The 15,279-nt window shown below is 37.1% G+C and overlaps 1 protein-coding gene across 2 annotated transcripts in view; it reads left to right on the top strand.

Annotated features, from left to right (window-relative positions):
* WDR72 (WD repeat domain 72) overlaps positions 1–15,279 on the top strand; it is a 244,812-nt gene that overhangs the window by 15,686 nt on the left and 213,847 nt on the right. For both annotated transcript variants that reach the window (XM_055363066.2, XM_055363068.2), the window contains exon 2: positions 10,837–11,001. In XM_055363066.2, coding sequence (XP_055219041.2) covers positions 10,849–11,001 — 153 coding nt within the window. In that variant the 5' untranslated portion in view covers positions 10,837–10,848. The remainder of the gene's footprint in view (positions 1–10,836; positions 11,002–15,279) is intronic.

The following is a 15,279-nucleotide window of genomic DNA, read 5'->3' as shown; positions in this document are numbered from 1 at the left end:
GGTATTCCTTTGATCTGAAGAGAAGATTCATTTGATAAAGTTTTTTTTTTTTTTTTTTTTTTTTTTTTGAGACGAGTCTCGCTGTGTCGCCCAGGCCGGGCTGCAGTGGCGCGATCTCGGCTCACTGCAAGCTCCGCCTCCTGGGTTCACGCCATTCTCCTGCCTCAGCCTCCCAAGTAGCTGGGACTACAGGCGCCCGCCGCCACACCCGGCTGTTTTTGTATTTTTAGTAGAGATGGGGTTTCACCGTGTTAGCCAGGATGGTCCTGATCTCCTGACCTTGTGATCCACCCATCTCGGCCTCCCAAAGTGCTGGGATTACAGGCGTGAGCCACTGCGCCTGGCCTGATAAAGATTTTTATGTGGAATATCAAGCTATCACTAGTACTTTAAAAATCAATATTAAAACCGGAAATCCTAATGATTTGGAACATTGCATATGGCTTTTTCTAGAAAGTAAAAATATTCACGAACTTCCTATATTTTGAATGGCTAAAAATCATTTGCAAGTAACGATTTGAAACATCTCTTATTTAGAAACAAATGTGGAAATTATAAACATGAACAGTTTTACTTTATTAACTATAAAAGGTAGGAAGTTCCAAAATATATCACAAATGCTGTTTTGGTCTTATTTGATATATACCTAAATTTCAATCTATATTAAATATGTAATACTAAAATAACATGTTTAAATTTAATATTATGCTTTTATTTCATAATTATGTATAAATTGCAGTGATCTATATATGTAATTAAACTATAAAATCAGCTTTTTAACACTTTCATAATTATTACACCTAAAATAAATTTTTTCTTAAAATTATTTTTGTCATTATGCCACCAAGAAATGACAAAATTGTATACATATATAATGTGAAAATGGTAGGATATACGTAAATGCAACTACATAACTAGCAAGTAATTCATTTACATTGTTTTTTACCTACTGGCTGTGAGCTTCCTGAAGCCCATTCATCCTTTCATCCTGAGAATCCAGTGTGGTATCTGAGTAGGCTGCAGTCAAGAATTTGTGTAGGAATTATTTGAGAGTTACTTAAGAGAAGTTTTATGTCTGTATGTTTGGTTGTTTATATAATTATTTCCATAGCTGTATTGATTATATGATAAAATGTTGATTACATTGCTTATATGTTACAAAATGCAATATCAAAATATACTTAGTACTAAGATGTACTAAGTACATTTATTTACTGTTTGTATTTACCAAGTATTTACGTACAAAGTGTAATGTACTGCAGTGTTGTAGTTTGTCCTGTGACTAGAGATCCCCATGAGAGAAATTCATTTGACCTCTATAATATATAGGCTCTAACTTTATCCCTATCTGTGGCTATGATGCCTATTTTTTTTCTTAGACAAAAGGCCAAGAAGTAATGCTATATTTCTTTCTCAGTGTTCACTTATTTTCTCCAGTGAAAGTATTTATTTTGAATTGCCTTTAAATAGATCAGATTTAAAAATTATCCTACAAAATCCTACCAGCTTGCTTTAGACACACAAAATATCATTCAGGTACTCAAATTTGGTATACAATAATCATAAATTTAGGGCTATGATAGAGGTTTGTAATCTTTTTCCAAAGACTTCTTTAAAACTTGTCTAGACACATAATTATTTGAAGCACAACAGGTGTACTTCTGTCAGGAACATAACTTTCTCCTCCGCACCACAGAGATTCTATAGAGAATTTTTAATAAAATGGTTTTTTCCTTTGAGGTTTATTTTCACTTAGAGATTCCTAGGGAATTATTAGGGATATCAGAAGACATGGATTTACTTTCTATCCTATTGATAGCAAGGCACTACGTTTCTGGGGTTACTTTTTAAATTTTGCTGGGGAAAGATAAAGAGTCTGAAGAAAGTGACTTCTGATATGTGCAAGCTTTTAATCAGTTCTTTCTCCTCACTGTACAATTCATTTGGTCTTTCTCAGAATCTCAGAATTAGAAGTGATTGTAAGAATTATCTAGATCAAGCCAGATGCAGTGGCTCATGCCTGTAACCCCAGCACTTTGGGAGGCCAAGGCTGGCAGATCATTTGAGGTCAGGAGTTTGAGACCATCCTGGCCAACATGGTGAAACCCGATCTGTACTAAAAATACAAAAGTTAGCTAGGTGTGGTGGCAGGTGCCTGTAGTCCCAGCTACTCGGGAGGCTGAGACAGGAGAATCGCTTGAACTTGGGAGGCAGAGTTTGCAGTGAGCAGAGATCGTGCCACCACTCCAGCGTGAGTGACAGAGCAAGACTCGTAATCCAAAAAAAAAAAATCTGGATCACATTTCTCATCATCAGCTTTCTTATAAGTGAGGGGGGCATTACATTAATGATCCAAGGCCACTTGCTCTAAATCCTATGGGAGTTTATGAGTAAAATATGCAAGGTAATATAATGATAGCATAATATGTATATTTATGTCCATATGCTTTTGTTTACATCATTGTATTTGTTCCTCATAAGAATAGTGAAATGTAGGCAGCTCAGGTGATAGTAAGCTAATTTTACTAATTACGGTATTTACAACGTGGTAATAACAGTTATAAATGGTAAAAGCAGCCCTGGAAGTACGTCTCTGAATTTCAAGTATGTTGCACTACACATAGCAAATCTGGATTGTTCAAGATCGATTCTAGGGATCTGATTTCTTGTGGCTTTGGCCTTGGTCCATTTTGTTTTCTAATTTGGTTGTGTTAGGAATCCTGTGGCTATAAAGGTTTTTAACCTGTGAAATGCTTTGATTTACTTTCACCTCTCTAAACTCCAAATTCCTTGTCTTTTAACAATACAATAACATTTGTAAATATTTGAATGGGGGGATGTTTTATCATACGTGAGTCTTTAGAACTATATCCTGTGAAACTGCTCTGGGCCCTGCGATTATAGCAATAGACAAATGAGACAGAAGTCTCTGCCCTCAGAAAATTTATGATCTACTGAAAGTGAAGTTGAAGTGAGTTTAATTTGAATAAGAATAAAGCAAAAGTGTTATGGTGAAAAAGTTTGACATATGGATTATCCAGAAGTATGAGAGCCAAAATAAAAATAATAGTAGTAAGTTATTAATATTACTCTCTGCTCCACATTGTGTGCATGATCTCATTTCATTCTCACAACAACCCTGTAAGGTATCTTTATTGTTCACATATTATAGATGAGGAAACTGAGGCTCAGAGGGACAAAATGGCTCAAATTTAAGTCTAGCCTGATTCAAGTTTACACTCTTAATCCACTCCCTCTCTTTTGGTATACAGAGCTTAAAAATAATGAAAAGAGGAATTTATTCAACCAATATTTATTTTGTCCCTATCTTCAAAGCACTGTTCTTCAGGCATTGTAGGGAATAGATGAGTGATTAAGAAATGATTCCCCATATTTCAGAAGGAATGTAGAAGGAGGAAGCATCAAAATTAGTTGAATCGTGGCTCACGCCTGTAATCCCAGCACTTTGGGAGGCGGAGGCGGGCGGATCACGAGGTCAGGAGATTGAGACCACGGTGAAACCCTGTTCTCTACTAAAAATACAAAAAATTAGCCGGGCGCGGTGGTGGGCGCCTGTTGTCCCAGCTACTCGGGAGGCTGAGGCAAGAGAATGGCGTGAACCCGGGAGGCGGAGCTTGCAGTGAGCTGAGATCGCGCCACTGCACTCCATCCTGGGCAACAGAGCGAGACTCCGTCTCAAAAAAAAAAAAAAATTAGTTGAATCAATTTTTTTCAGTAGGAAAGAATATTTTCTGCTATGGGATAGGCAATATGCTACGTAAGGACTGATCTCTATCCTTGGGGGAAGTGTATCACTTCATTAAGGGAGACATCAATGCAGAGCGGATAATTTTCAGGGAGATACAAAACCGGAATACAGGTGACCAGTTACTGGGTAGACAGTGTTGCAAAGATTCAAGTAAGAGAAGCTAATTTTCCAGAGCAATAGGAATATAAATACTGCACCTCAAGAGTTATTTATCCCTTAGTGTAATGTTAATCATTACAAATATATTAATTCCCTGGCAAATGTTCCTCGGAATTTCCTTCTCCTACTGTTCTACTCAGCAGGGTGGATGAATTTCTTTGACTAGTTTCCTAGGTAAAGTTTAAAAAATGACACAAGTCCTTGGACAAGAGCCAAAGTGCACATTGCCCGTAAAAAAATGCCCAGTTTCCTTTGGAGCAGTGTGACCCAGGAGCTTTCCCTTGTGTACCACTATTTAATTCTTGGCTAAGCACACGTTAGCCAAGCCAAGAATGAAGGTCAAATGATTTTTGTATGGTGATTTTCGTTGTCTCAATACTAAAAGCTGTGGTGAAAAGAGCAATACAAAGTCAGGAGCAGTATTTCTTAGGAGCAGAATGTTAAAACACGCCCATGTGTGTCCTTCTTACTACCTGCTTTGCAATCTTCACTTGTATCCAATTTATCTGGTATTCATGAGAGTAAGCTTTTCCCCAAAGGTGAATTTTCCTTGTCAATGAAACTTACTATCTATTTAACTCTTGTCTTAAAAATAGTTAAAACTGCTAGTTTCTTACTTCTCCCACTTCTTAGAGTATATTGGACACCTCAGCATCTTTTATTCAGACAGGTGGTTGCCATCAGAGGCAGTAATTGTCCGGGGCTTAGAGGACTGCGGAGCCCTCAGGAGTGATAGAGATGTAGACCAATTTGCTCTTACACTAAGGGTCCCAGGACTGCCAGATTCTGCGGCTTTAATGGCAGTTTTTGTGGGCTTTTTGATCTCCTTTCTCTTTGCTGATTCACTTTTTTTTGGTGCTTACTTCAGTTGAAAATCATTATGTTCCTGCTTTCTTCACTTCATTCTCCTGTCTCTCATCTGTTGATTTTAATATAAATGACCTGTTAAATGAGCTGTCATTTTGCTTTACTTAGGAGAATTTATGTAGGTTTGTCCTATGTGCTTTCATATATAAGAATGTATCTGTTAATTCCCCAAGATTACACCCAATATGAAGTTTTTGCTAAAATAAATGTGTGTGTGCATAATTTTACATATTTTATTCCATTTTAATGGTTACAAGTATTTGTGTTTCTATTATTCATTCAGATTTAATAATCTGTGTTTTCTGGCTGGGTACAGTGGCTCACGCCTGTAATCCCAGCACTTTGGGAGGCCATGGTGGGCAGATCACCTGAGGTCAGGAGTTCAAGACCAGCTTCGCCAACAAGGTGAAACGCCGTCACTACTAAAAATAAAAAAATTAGCTAGGCATGGTGGTGGGTGCCTGTAATCCCAGTACTCAGGAGGCTGAGGCAGGGGCAGGGGCAGGAGAATCGCTTGAACCCGGGAGTGGAGGTTGCAGTGAGCCGAGATCATGCCATTGCACTTCAGCCTGGGCGACAAGAACGAGACTCCATCTCAAAAAAAAAAAAAAAAAACAAAAAAAAGCCTTGTGATCTATATTTTCTCTAAAAATTATTTCACTTACCTTTCCAAATTTTTAACATTAAGTTAATAATATTCTCATTTAAGATATCTGAGTTTACTCATTTTCTCTGTATATTAATTTTGATGTTTTTAGGGCCTTCCTTATCAAACTTGCCATAGATTTCCTCATGTTATTTCTCTTTTCAAAACCTGGGTTTCATTTGTAGATTATTTCTTTTATGTTGTTGTTTTTATAATATATATGGTTTTGTCTGCATTGTTTCCTTTTGCATTCTTTGTATTTACCCTGCTCTTCTTTTATATAAGATTTTAATTTGGCTGTTATTTACTTATTAATTTGCTTTTTTCTTACTAATGTATTTATGTGTTTAAGGCTGTAATTTTTTTAATACAAAACCTACATTTGGCAAGTTTTATTATACAACGTTTTCATACTTTTGAGTCTTAACTACATCGAATTTATATTATGTTTTCTTGGTAGCCCAGGGATCATTTAGAACTTTTTTTAGTTTCCAAACATTCAGACAGGGAATATTTTAAACTTTTATGTTATGCATATGTTACGGGAGTGGGGAAAGAGGCAATTTCAGATTTTTATTGATTGCGGTCAGATAATGTTTCCTAAATGGTATTAATCCTTTTAGATGTTTTGGGACCTGTTTTGTGGTCCAGCAGGGTCAGAGTTTTATAAATGTTGTATGCATGGTCTCATTGAAATGTATTTTTATTTAATTCCTAGGTGCAGGCATCTATATATTTTTGTGGTGTTACTAATACAAATTATGTGGTTCAAGTATTTAATATCCTTAAATTTTTGTTGTCTGCTTGATCTATTTATTACTAATTGAAACATGTAAAATCTCTCTGTGTCATAGTTAATTTACCAACTTTTCTTAGTAATTATGCTATATTGTGTTTTATGTATTTTGAGACTCTGCTGTTGAGTATCTAGAGACTATTATCCTTTTCTGGTGAATGACTTATTTAATCATTATATAGTGACCACCCCCCTCCCCCAACAGTGGTTTTGCTTTAAAGCGCATTTTGTCCAGTATTACATCCGTTTTCTTTTATTACTATTTGCCTGGTACATTATTATTCACCTCTTTATTTTCAACCTTTCTACGTTAATATTTTAGGAATCTTTTGTAAGTAAGATATAGTAGGATATATTCTAATTGATAATTTTTGTCTTTTAACTAACAAGTTTAATCCATTTATTCATTCTGTTGCTAACATTATTTATTCCGATGCTCAAATTGTCCATGGTTTGGCCTGTGGGAGGTCCTTCAAGCAGACTTCTGTGTTCCTTTGATATATCCTCACTATTTGAGCACTTCCTTGTTTTAACAGCAATTTAGTCCAGTAGCATCTTGTGTTTCCCTGCTCCAGGCCTGGAATCAACCAGTTTCCCAATAAAACCGGATTCCTTTTTAGTATAGAGTAGTATTTAGAGATGCTATGTAAGCTCATTGCTATTGGAGTGTTGCTTCTCCCAAGACTCCAGCTAACAGAGATGGCAAGTCTGTGTGTGTGTGTGTGTGTGTGTGTGTGTGTGTGTGTGTGTGTTTTACATCTACCTTTGTTTTACACCAGTTCCTCTAATTCGACTCTAGTATCACAGGGATCATTCAAGTTTTTTCCTTTCCATATTTCTAACTCTTTTTTTCTAACGGTAAGAAATCTGATTCCTGTTATAAATAAGCAATATACTAATTATTTGCCATCAGTCTGTTACGTAACCAATTTCCTGTAAACGTGCTACGCTGTCCTCTGTGTGGATGCCCTCCTGATCATTTTCTGGCTTTAACACTTCTTGTGGACCTGTCCACTGCCTAATATGTGAATATCCTGCTTATCCCTGTATTCCTTTACTACATCTGATTACATTTTCAGGCAGCAACTTTTCTCATCCTACCACTGCTCTCAGGATGCTCAACACCCCTCAGTGTGCCTGCCTTCCTATCCTCCTTGGGCTTCAACACTTTGTGCCAGACCATCCTTGTAAATTGATGTCCTCCTCACCCTGCCCAAGCTCTGGCCCCTCACAGCAGGGCCACTTCCTTCACTGTCCTCACCCCTGTTAGGCTCATGACACTCCTTGTTGAGGAACCTCATTATGTGAGCTCCTTTCTCACTTGTTCCTGCTCCAATACCCAGTGCCAGACAGCCCTGTATACATTACTCCTCTTCACCCTGCTTGGAGGCTGCAACTTACATGCGGCTGCACCTCACATGCAGCTGCCCCCACATTTGGACACCTCACTCACCATCCCTGGGCTCTACTCCACTGTCTTCCTATCCTGATGCCCTCCTCATACTATTTGAACTCCCACACTCCACTCTTGCTCTGTTCTATTAATACTCCATGGCTTTAGGACTGAATTGGCAAAGAAGGGAAAGGGTTCTATCATTTTTGGAGCTTATATTAGATAAATATTGGGTCTTTTCACTTAGCATCTATATCTCTTAACATCTCTGATTTATCTTAATGTCTCTGAATTCTTTTTACTCAACATTTTCATTTTTTTTTAATGACTTCTTGCTGTATTCTGGGAAATTTCCTGAAAATTGTATTTAAGTTAATTATTCTCCCTTCACTTGGGTCTATTCTGATTTGTCCTTTTGAGATTTGTTATATTTTAACAATTATGTTTTATTTCTAGAAGTAATATTTGTTTCTTTTAAAAGTCTACCTTTTTTAGGTTTTTTCTTTGGGTTTTTAATTTCATCTTTTGTCTATTTATTGATTTATAATAATTTATTATATTTGTTCTTCTTTTGAAATATGTTTTAGATTGTTCACTTATTATTAGTTCCTGGGGTACTAATCTTTCTGTTTGCTAATGGTTTATCTTGAATGTTTTATAATTTTTTATTGTAAGATTATTTGCTACTGGGGCTAATTGTTTTACAGAAATCCCATTCACTCTTGATAGTGAGAGTGTCTTTCAGAATGACTTAAGTAAAACATTAAACAACTTTATTGAAGTATAATTGACACATAATATTTGTGTGTATACATAAATGCATTTAAAGTATAAATTTGATTAAGTTTTGACATATGTATACCCTCATGAAACCATTACCATAATTAAAATAATGAACTTATCTACCACCTTCAAAAGTTTTCTTACTCCCCATTGTAATGTCACTGTTCTCTGTTCTTTCTTTACCTGAGCAATCACTGACCTCTTTCTGCCAAACTGTTTTCCATTGTACATTCCCCCCCATCAGTGTATGAGTTCCAGTTGCTGTACCTTCTTCTTAATACTTGTCATGGTCTTTTTTTTTCCCCCTGTCTTGCTCTGTAGCCCAGGCTGGAGTGCAGTGGCACAATCTCAGCTCACTGCAACCTCCACCTCCTGGGTTCAAGTGATTTCCCCACCTCAGCCTCCCGAGGTAGGATTACCAGTGTGTGCCACCATCCCTGGCTAATTTTTGTATTTTTAGTAGAGAGGGAGTTTCACCATGTTGGTCAGGCTGGTCCCGAACTGCTGGGTTCAAGTGCTCCACCTACCTCGGCCTCCCAAAGTGCTGTGATTACAGGCCTGAGACACTGCGCCTAGCCATTAACACTTGTCATGGTCTTTTAAAAAAATTTAGATATTCAAATAGGTCTGTAGTGTTTCTGACAAGCCTCCCAATAGTATCATTGACCTGGAAACAATTTTTTATATATAATTATTATAAAAGTATTATACATAATTCCAGAATCCCCATGTGAAGAAATTCATTCCGGAATTATATATAATATTATTTTTTTTTTTTTTAGTCCCAACCCATTTGTACTTCAGGCTTGACAGATTTTTCTTGGGAGATTTGGAAATACTCTTTCTTATCTTCCTGGGGTAGTTTTTCTGTTCCTCTTTCATTGAGCAAGGCCACTTCTGAGAGTTTTGCTTCCTATCCTTACATAGGGATTAATATGCAAACTCCTAGCCAAAAAGCCACATACTAATTTAGTTCCAATACTTATTGTACTGCTTTTCTGGTTTCTCTTAGTTTTTCACTGCTTGGGATCTTCCAGACTTATTGATAAGCTTGGTCAGGAAGCAACAACTTAAAAATAGGTATAATGCATTTTTCTCTGTGTTTGAAGCAGAAGAAGGTCCGTGTTCTGGTTACAGTATTATTGAAATCAGAACTCTCTGGGTAGCTTTGTAGTATGAATAATATGTATAATCCTGGTATTCAGAATTGCAGTGCTCAGAACATTTCCTGTAGAAACTTTGGCTTCATGGTGTTTGGACATGGCAGTTAGAATAATGCAAGTGTATTATAGACTAGATAGACTAACATATTGACCTAAGAAGTGAAAATGGGGAACTAGATACTGAATTCCAGACAATGGAACTACAAGGAAAATTTGTGTTCATAGTGTCAGTGCACACCCATGTTTATGTATATATTTGTGTGTGTGTGTAGACATATGATTGAACATTAGAAATAACATGTATCATAAGTTTTAAAAATTTATATTGGTATTTACCCTTTTGGTGGTTTAGCAACAGAAATCCTGCAGGACAGAAGGTTTTCATTTTCTTGACTTTCTCAAAGCAATGTGGGAAGTAGGCTTGGCCCCTTTCTCCTCTCTTTTGGACATTTTTAATGGGATTAAATATATAATGCTAAATTGTCTCCCAAAATTGTTTGTGTTTCAGGAAGGAATGACAATTTGGGGAGAATATTTAACTCAGTGTTTCACAAAATATAATGCACACATCACTGAGTGATACTTTGGGTGGTCATAGATAACATTTTTTGATACTTATGTATTCATTTTAACCCTTGTAACTAACATATGAATGTAGTAATTTCATAAAGATTATTGTTTAGGAAGTTACCAAACATAAAAATAGGTAAAATAAAAATTATTATTAAAAATAGAATATGGCAGAAATCATGACAGTCATACATGAATCTTGAAGACTAGGAAACACTGTTTTTATGGAAAAGACTTATTTTTTTAATAGCAAATTCACCAATTTCAGGTATTTATTACCTAGATGAGGTAACATTTCTAGGGAGAGAGAGTCTGCAAAGCTGGCTTCAAATTATACCATGTAGACAGCTCCATGCTTCTTGAGAGGCCCCGCAGGACTTTGCAGCAAGTTGGATGTAGCCCCAGGAAGAGCTGGGTGTGAAGTGAATAGACTATTCCTTTCTTTCTCTTCATCAATAATAAGGAATTCGAAGATAAGTCATTCTTGTTTGATGAATTAGCAGTGTGCATGGTAATTTCAGTTTCTGATGACTACTTTCTCTTCTAATTGATGGGGAAACACCCTTTTCCATAGCCCTGGGAGAACACATCATTGAAGTTTGGTCATCAGAAATCCACTTGTAATATTATCAGTTTCCTCAAATTTCAAAAAGATGACCATGTATGCTTCTTCCCTTCTTTGTATGTCAGGATTCGCCCAAAATGAGGACTTCCCTGCAGGCAGTCGCACTCTGGGGACAGAAGGCCCCTCCCCACAGCATCACTGCCATCATGATCACTGATGACCAGCGAACGATTGTGACTGGAAGTCAAGAGGGTCAGCTCTGTCTCTGGAATCTCTCACATGAACTAAAGGTTAGTGAAAGCTACTGATATTGAAACAGACACCACTCACAAAATACGGACAACTTGCATTTTCTATCTGCAATGACAGTGGACGGTTTGCATGATTGTTAAAAAGATGTTTATTAAAGTAATAAATTGATTTTACTTCTGAATTTTGAGAAAATAAAGTATTATGTGATTGATCAAGATCATATTTCAAAATTATATTATGAATATTGCTAATCTTAGCTACAGCTAAGTGTTATCATCCTTTAAGCTATGCTGAGTTTTACTATTTTATATCCTGAATTATATGTTTAAGTAACTGAACTACAGGCATGTAAGTATAATTTTAAAAATTATGGCTCATTAATCTAAACAAAGGGCACCCTTGAAAGCCACGATTAACTAAATGAGTAATATCTTAATTATGTGGGTGTTTCTGCTCATTTGGCCTTCTTGCTATTCTTTTAGTCTCTGCCTGCCTGTGATTTTTACAGATCACATCAAAATGCTCTAAATCCAATTTACTATTGTCGTCCTTCTATTTCAGAACCTGACCTCACCTAGGATTTGGCCCATTGATTAGCAATTAATTGTCCCTGTCTCAAGTCATAAACATTTAACATATCGGAATAGATATTTGCTTAACTCTAGCAGTCTCTAGACCCAATTTGAACAGTTAAACTAATGATGTAGTTAAAGTATACTGCCCTCATTAAGAAGCCTTTTAAAGATCAAAGACTATTTTTAGCCTTTAAAGTTTGTCACTTTAAAACCTAAATTAACAATTAATTGTAATTCTATTTTATAGTGTAATTAATTAACATCTCCCATCACTGAACAGTTCTACTACAGGACTGCCAAGAACTGCATTGCAGACCAGCTCAGCTCAATGTTAATGAACGTTCTTGAAGGAAGGATGGGTATTATTGCAACAGTTGTGCTTTAAAAATAGTGGCTCCCTTTGAAAATTAAAACATTAATTTTCTATTATAGTTTAAACTCAGACTTCTAAGTGACTAAAATATCTTACTTATTTTTAATGTTTAAGTGTATTATTTTCTGGCTAGAATAGTTGTGTAATAATATGTAGGTCACTATAAGCTTAAGAAATCTGGAATTATAGCATCTTCATATTTATAAAGGCATTGCTAATATTTATTCAACTTTTGTTTAGCATACATTTGTTGAGTGCTTGCTATAAGTTGTGTGGTATGGTGGGTACTCATTTGTAAATTCAAATGTGAATGATAAGACCTGGTGCTGGCTGCCCAGGAGGTTACAGTGCAGTACAGAAAAAAACTGGCTACTGTGGCACAGTTATGATATAAGGCACTCTAAGCAGGGAATGGTCTGCACTCCATATTCAGTGGAGAAGTTATGCCGTGCGTCTCTTAGGAGCAAGTCTTCTGCTTGGATTCAGAGTAGTGGTTCTTACAGGGAGCAATTTTCCTCCCAAGAGACATCTGTTACTATCTACAGACATTTTGGTTGTCACAATTGAAGGACAAGGTGGCATGTAGTGGGTGGAGCCAGAGATACTACAAAGGTCATATAGTGCACATGACAGCTCCTCACAATAAATAATTTTTCCATTCCAAATGCTCAGAGTGCTGATACAGAGAAATCCAGGGATAGAGATATGGGCTGGGAATAGGAATTAGATTGGTGAGAGTGGAAGAAGCAAAGTTATTCTACATTAAGGAGACTGCCTGTGCTTGGAGGAAAGGGAGGAGCTGTTTGTTGCCTTAACCTAGGTGTGAAAAAGGATCAAAGAGAGGTAAGGCCAGAGGGGAAGACAGGGGCCTAGGCCTGGAGAAGTTGAGATGACAAGTGAAGGAATTTATATTGAATTCTCGAGAACTATAGAGGAGATTTAAGTTGGGGACGGGATCAGCTTTGTGTTTTTCAAATTCACTGTGAGGACATTGTGCAAAAGTTAATTACACAAAGAAGTTATTGATTCGTATGAATGTGAGATACTCCATGTAAAGATTTTCCCGAACATTTTCTACGGCTAACCATAGAGCCAGACTGAATAAATAGCATCTCTTATTTTCCCATGAATCTTGCCCCCCACATTGCAACTAATCAACTATTAGTAGGGAAAACTCCAGACTGAAAAAAATCAAGGGCACTTTTCAGTTCTCAACAAATCCTCTTGTTATCCATAAAGTGGTCAAGTGAGTAGATTAATGGGTTAATACTTAGTGGTTTAATTTTATTTTTGTTTAAAAAATGTGTATATAAAGGAATAATTTGGGTAGGGGTAGAAAAAAAGGAGTCCTTGAGGACAGAAGAGACTGTAAAAAAGGATGTAACTACATGGGTGACTGAGTCACTGTAGGGCAGCATCTCAGGGAGAGGATGGTAGGAAGAAGAGAAGGAAGTCGGGCATGGGAAGTTGTAAAGTGAACAGGGAGCCATTTATTTTCTCTTCATACTAAGTTTGGAAAGTTCTTTCCCCCTCCAAAAGTATGTAGGTAAGAGAATACATCAGGTTCTGTGGTCTTAAACACTCGCTTGCCACCATGCAGAATGGAAAAACAAACCAGGGACACTTATTTACGCTTTCATTAGGCAAACTACACAGGTACTTTTTGTTCTAGGCACAGATCCCTCCTCCAGGTTTCTCGGAGTCCAGTACGGGAGACAGACTTGTAAATAGGAATTTGTAAGGCACTGAGATACTTTCCATCTCTATGAATTTGACTATTCTACATATCTCCTGTAAGTGGAATCATACAGTATTTGTCTGTGATTGGCTTATTTTATTTAGTATAATGTCTTCAAGGTTCATTCATGCTGGAGCATATGACAGTATTTCCTTTCTTCTTAAGTTTGAATAATATTCCACTGTATATATATACCACATTTTGTTTATCTGTTCATCTATGGATACATACATGGGTTGCTTCCACCTTTTGGCTATTGTGAATGATGCTGCTATACACATGGGTGCACACATAACTGTTTGTATCCTTGCTTTCAACTCTTTTGGGTACATACTGAGAAGTGGAATTGCTGGTTCATGTAGTAATTCTATTTTTGAAATTATTTTTAATTGACACATAATTTTGTACATATTTATGGAGTGTTAATTCTATTGTAAATTTTTTGAGGCACTCCTATGGTGGCTGCACACTTTGCATTCCCACCTGCAGTACACAGGGCAACCAATTTCCCTGTATCCTCACCAGTGCTAGTTACTTTTTTTTTTTTTTTGAAATAGCCATTCTAATGGGTGTTAAGTGGTATCCTGTTATGTTTTTGAATGGAAAGCCTTTCTGAGAGTGATGCTTGAGCTGAGTTCTAAAGAATGCACAGGAATTGAAGGTGAGTTTGTAGACACAGGGAATGACAAGTGTGTGTGAAAGACATGAGCGTTTTGCCTTAAGGGAACTGGTAAAAGTAGTTGAGTAGACCTGGAGCATACATGGTGAATTAGAGGTGACAGGCTCATCTGGAAAGGACAGGATGGGTCCAGCATGGAATCCCACAGGCTGAGGGGTTTATAAGTTTTGCTTTGTTTTTTTTTTCACTAGATAGAGCTAATAGCACATGATAATTAAAAGCAATGGTGATTTTAAGGGCTTTAGAGGATATTTTATGTGAGAAGATGACATAATACTATTCAATTGTATTTGGGTTTTAGAAGATCACTTGCTAGCAATGTGGAGGGCATGTTGGAGAAAGGGGGAGCTGACATCAGGGACAGGGACTATGGCTAGCAGACTTCTACTGTAATTTACTCAAGAAAGGTTTTGAGGATAAACCAAATGAATGGCAGTGAGGATGAAGAGGAGATGAAAACTGAAAAGACATTAAGAAGAGAGAATGGACAGAACTGAGAAACTGATTGGATGTAGGGTAAGGGAGCAGGAACAGCCAAGGATCTTTCCCAGATTTGGGGTTTGGGAGCTGGGTGGGACTGGTAGAATGATGGTATTATTCATTTGCATAAGGGATAAAGGGGATTGGAGAATAGGAATAGGGAAGGAAAAAAGGTGGTGTAAGTTCTGCACGTCTCAGAGTGCCCAAGTATTCAATAGGGGTTTGAAGATGTGCCTCAGTCTTTCCTTGACCATGTGCAGTGGGATGGCAGGGCACAGGGGAGCTAGAGAATAAGTGTCTCCCTGTCTTGGGCTTCTCACTGCATGCCTAGATTATACATGCTGCCTTTGAGTTCAAAGTCTGACTCCCATAGCCCTCTAGTTTCCCCAGGATTTTGTGAAGTCTACCAGTGAGGAGCTTCTCCAAATCCTGTGGCAGCAAATTCTTTACTTGGGTTTTCTGGCATTGATT

Source organism: Gorilla gorilla, chromosome 16 (genome assembly GCF_029281585.2).
Source record: "Gorilla gorilla gorilla isolate KB3781 chromosome 16, NHGRI_mGorGor1-v2.1_pri, whole genome shotgun sequence".
NCBI classification, from domain to species: domain Eukaryota; kingdom Metazoa; phylum Chordata; class Mammalia; order Primates; family Hominidae; genus Gorilla; species Gorilla gorilla.
Note: the sequence above shows the minus strand (reverse complement) of the source record. Positions and strands in the feature narration are given on the sequence as shown.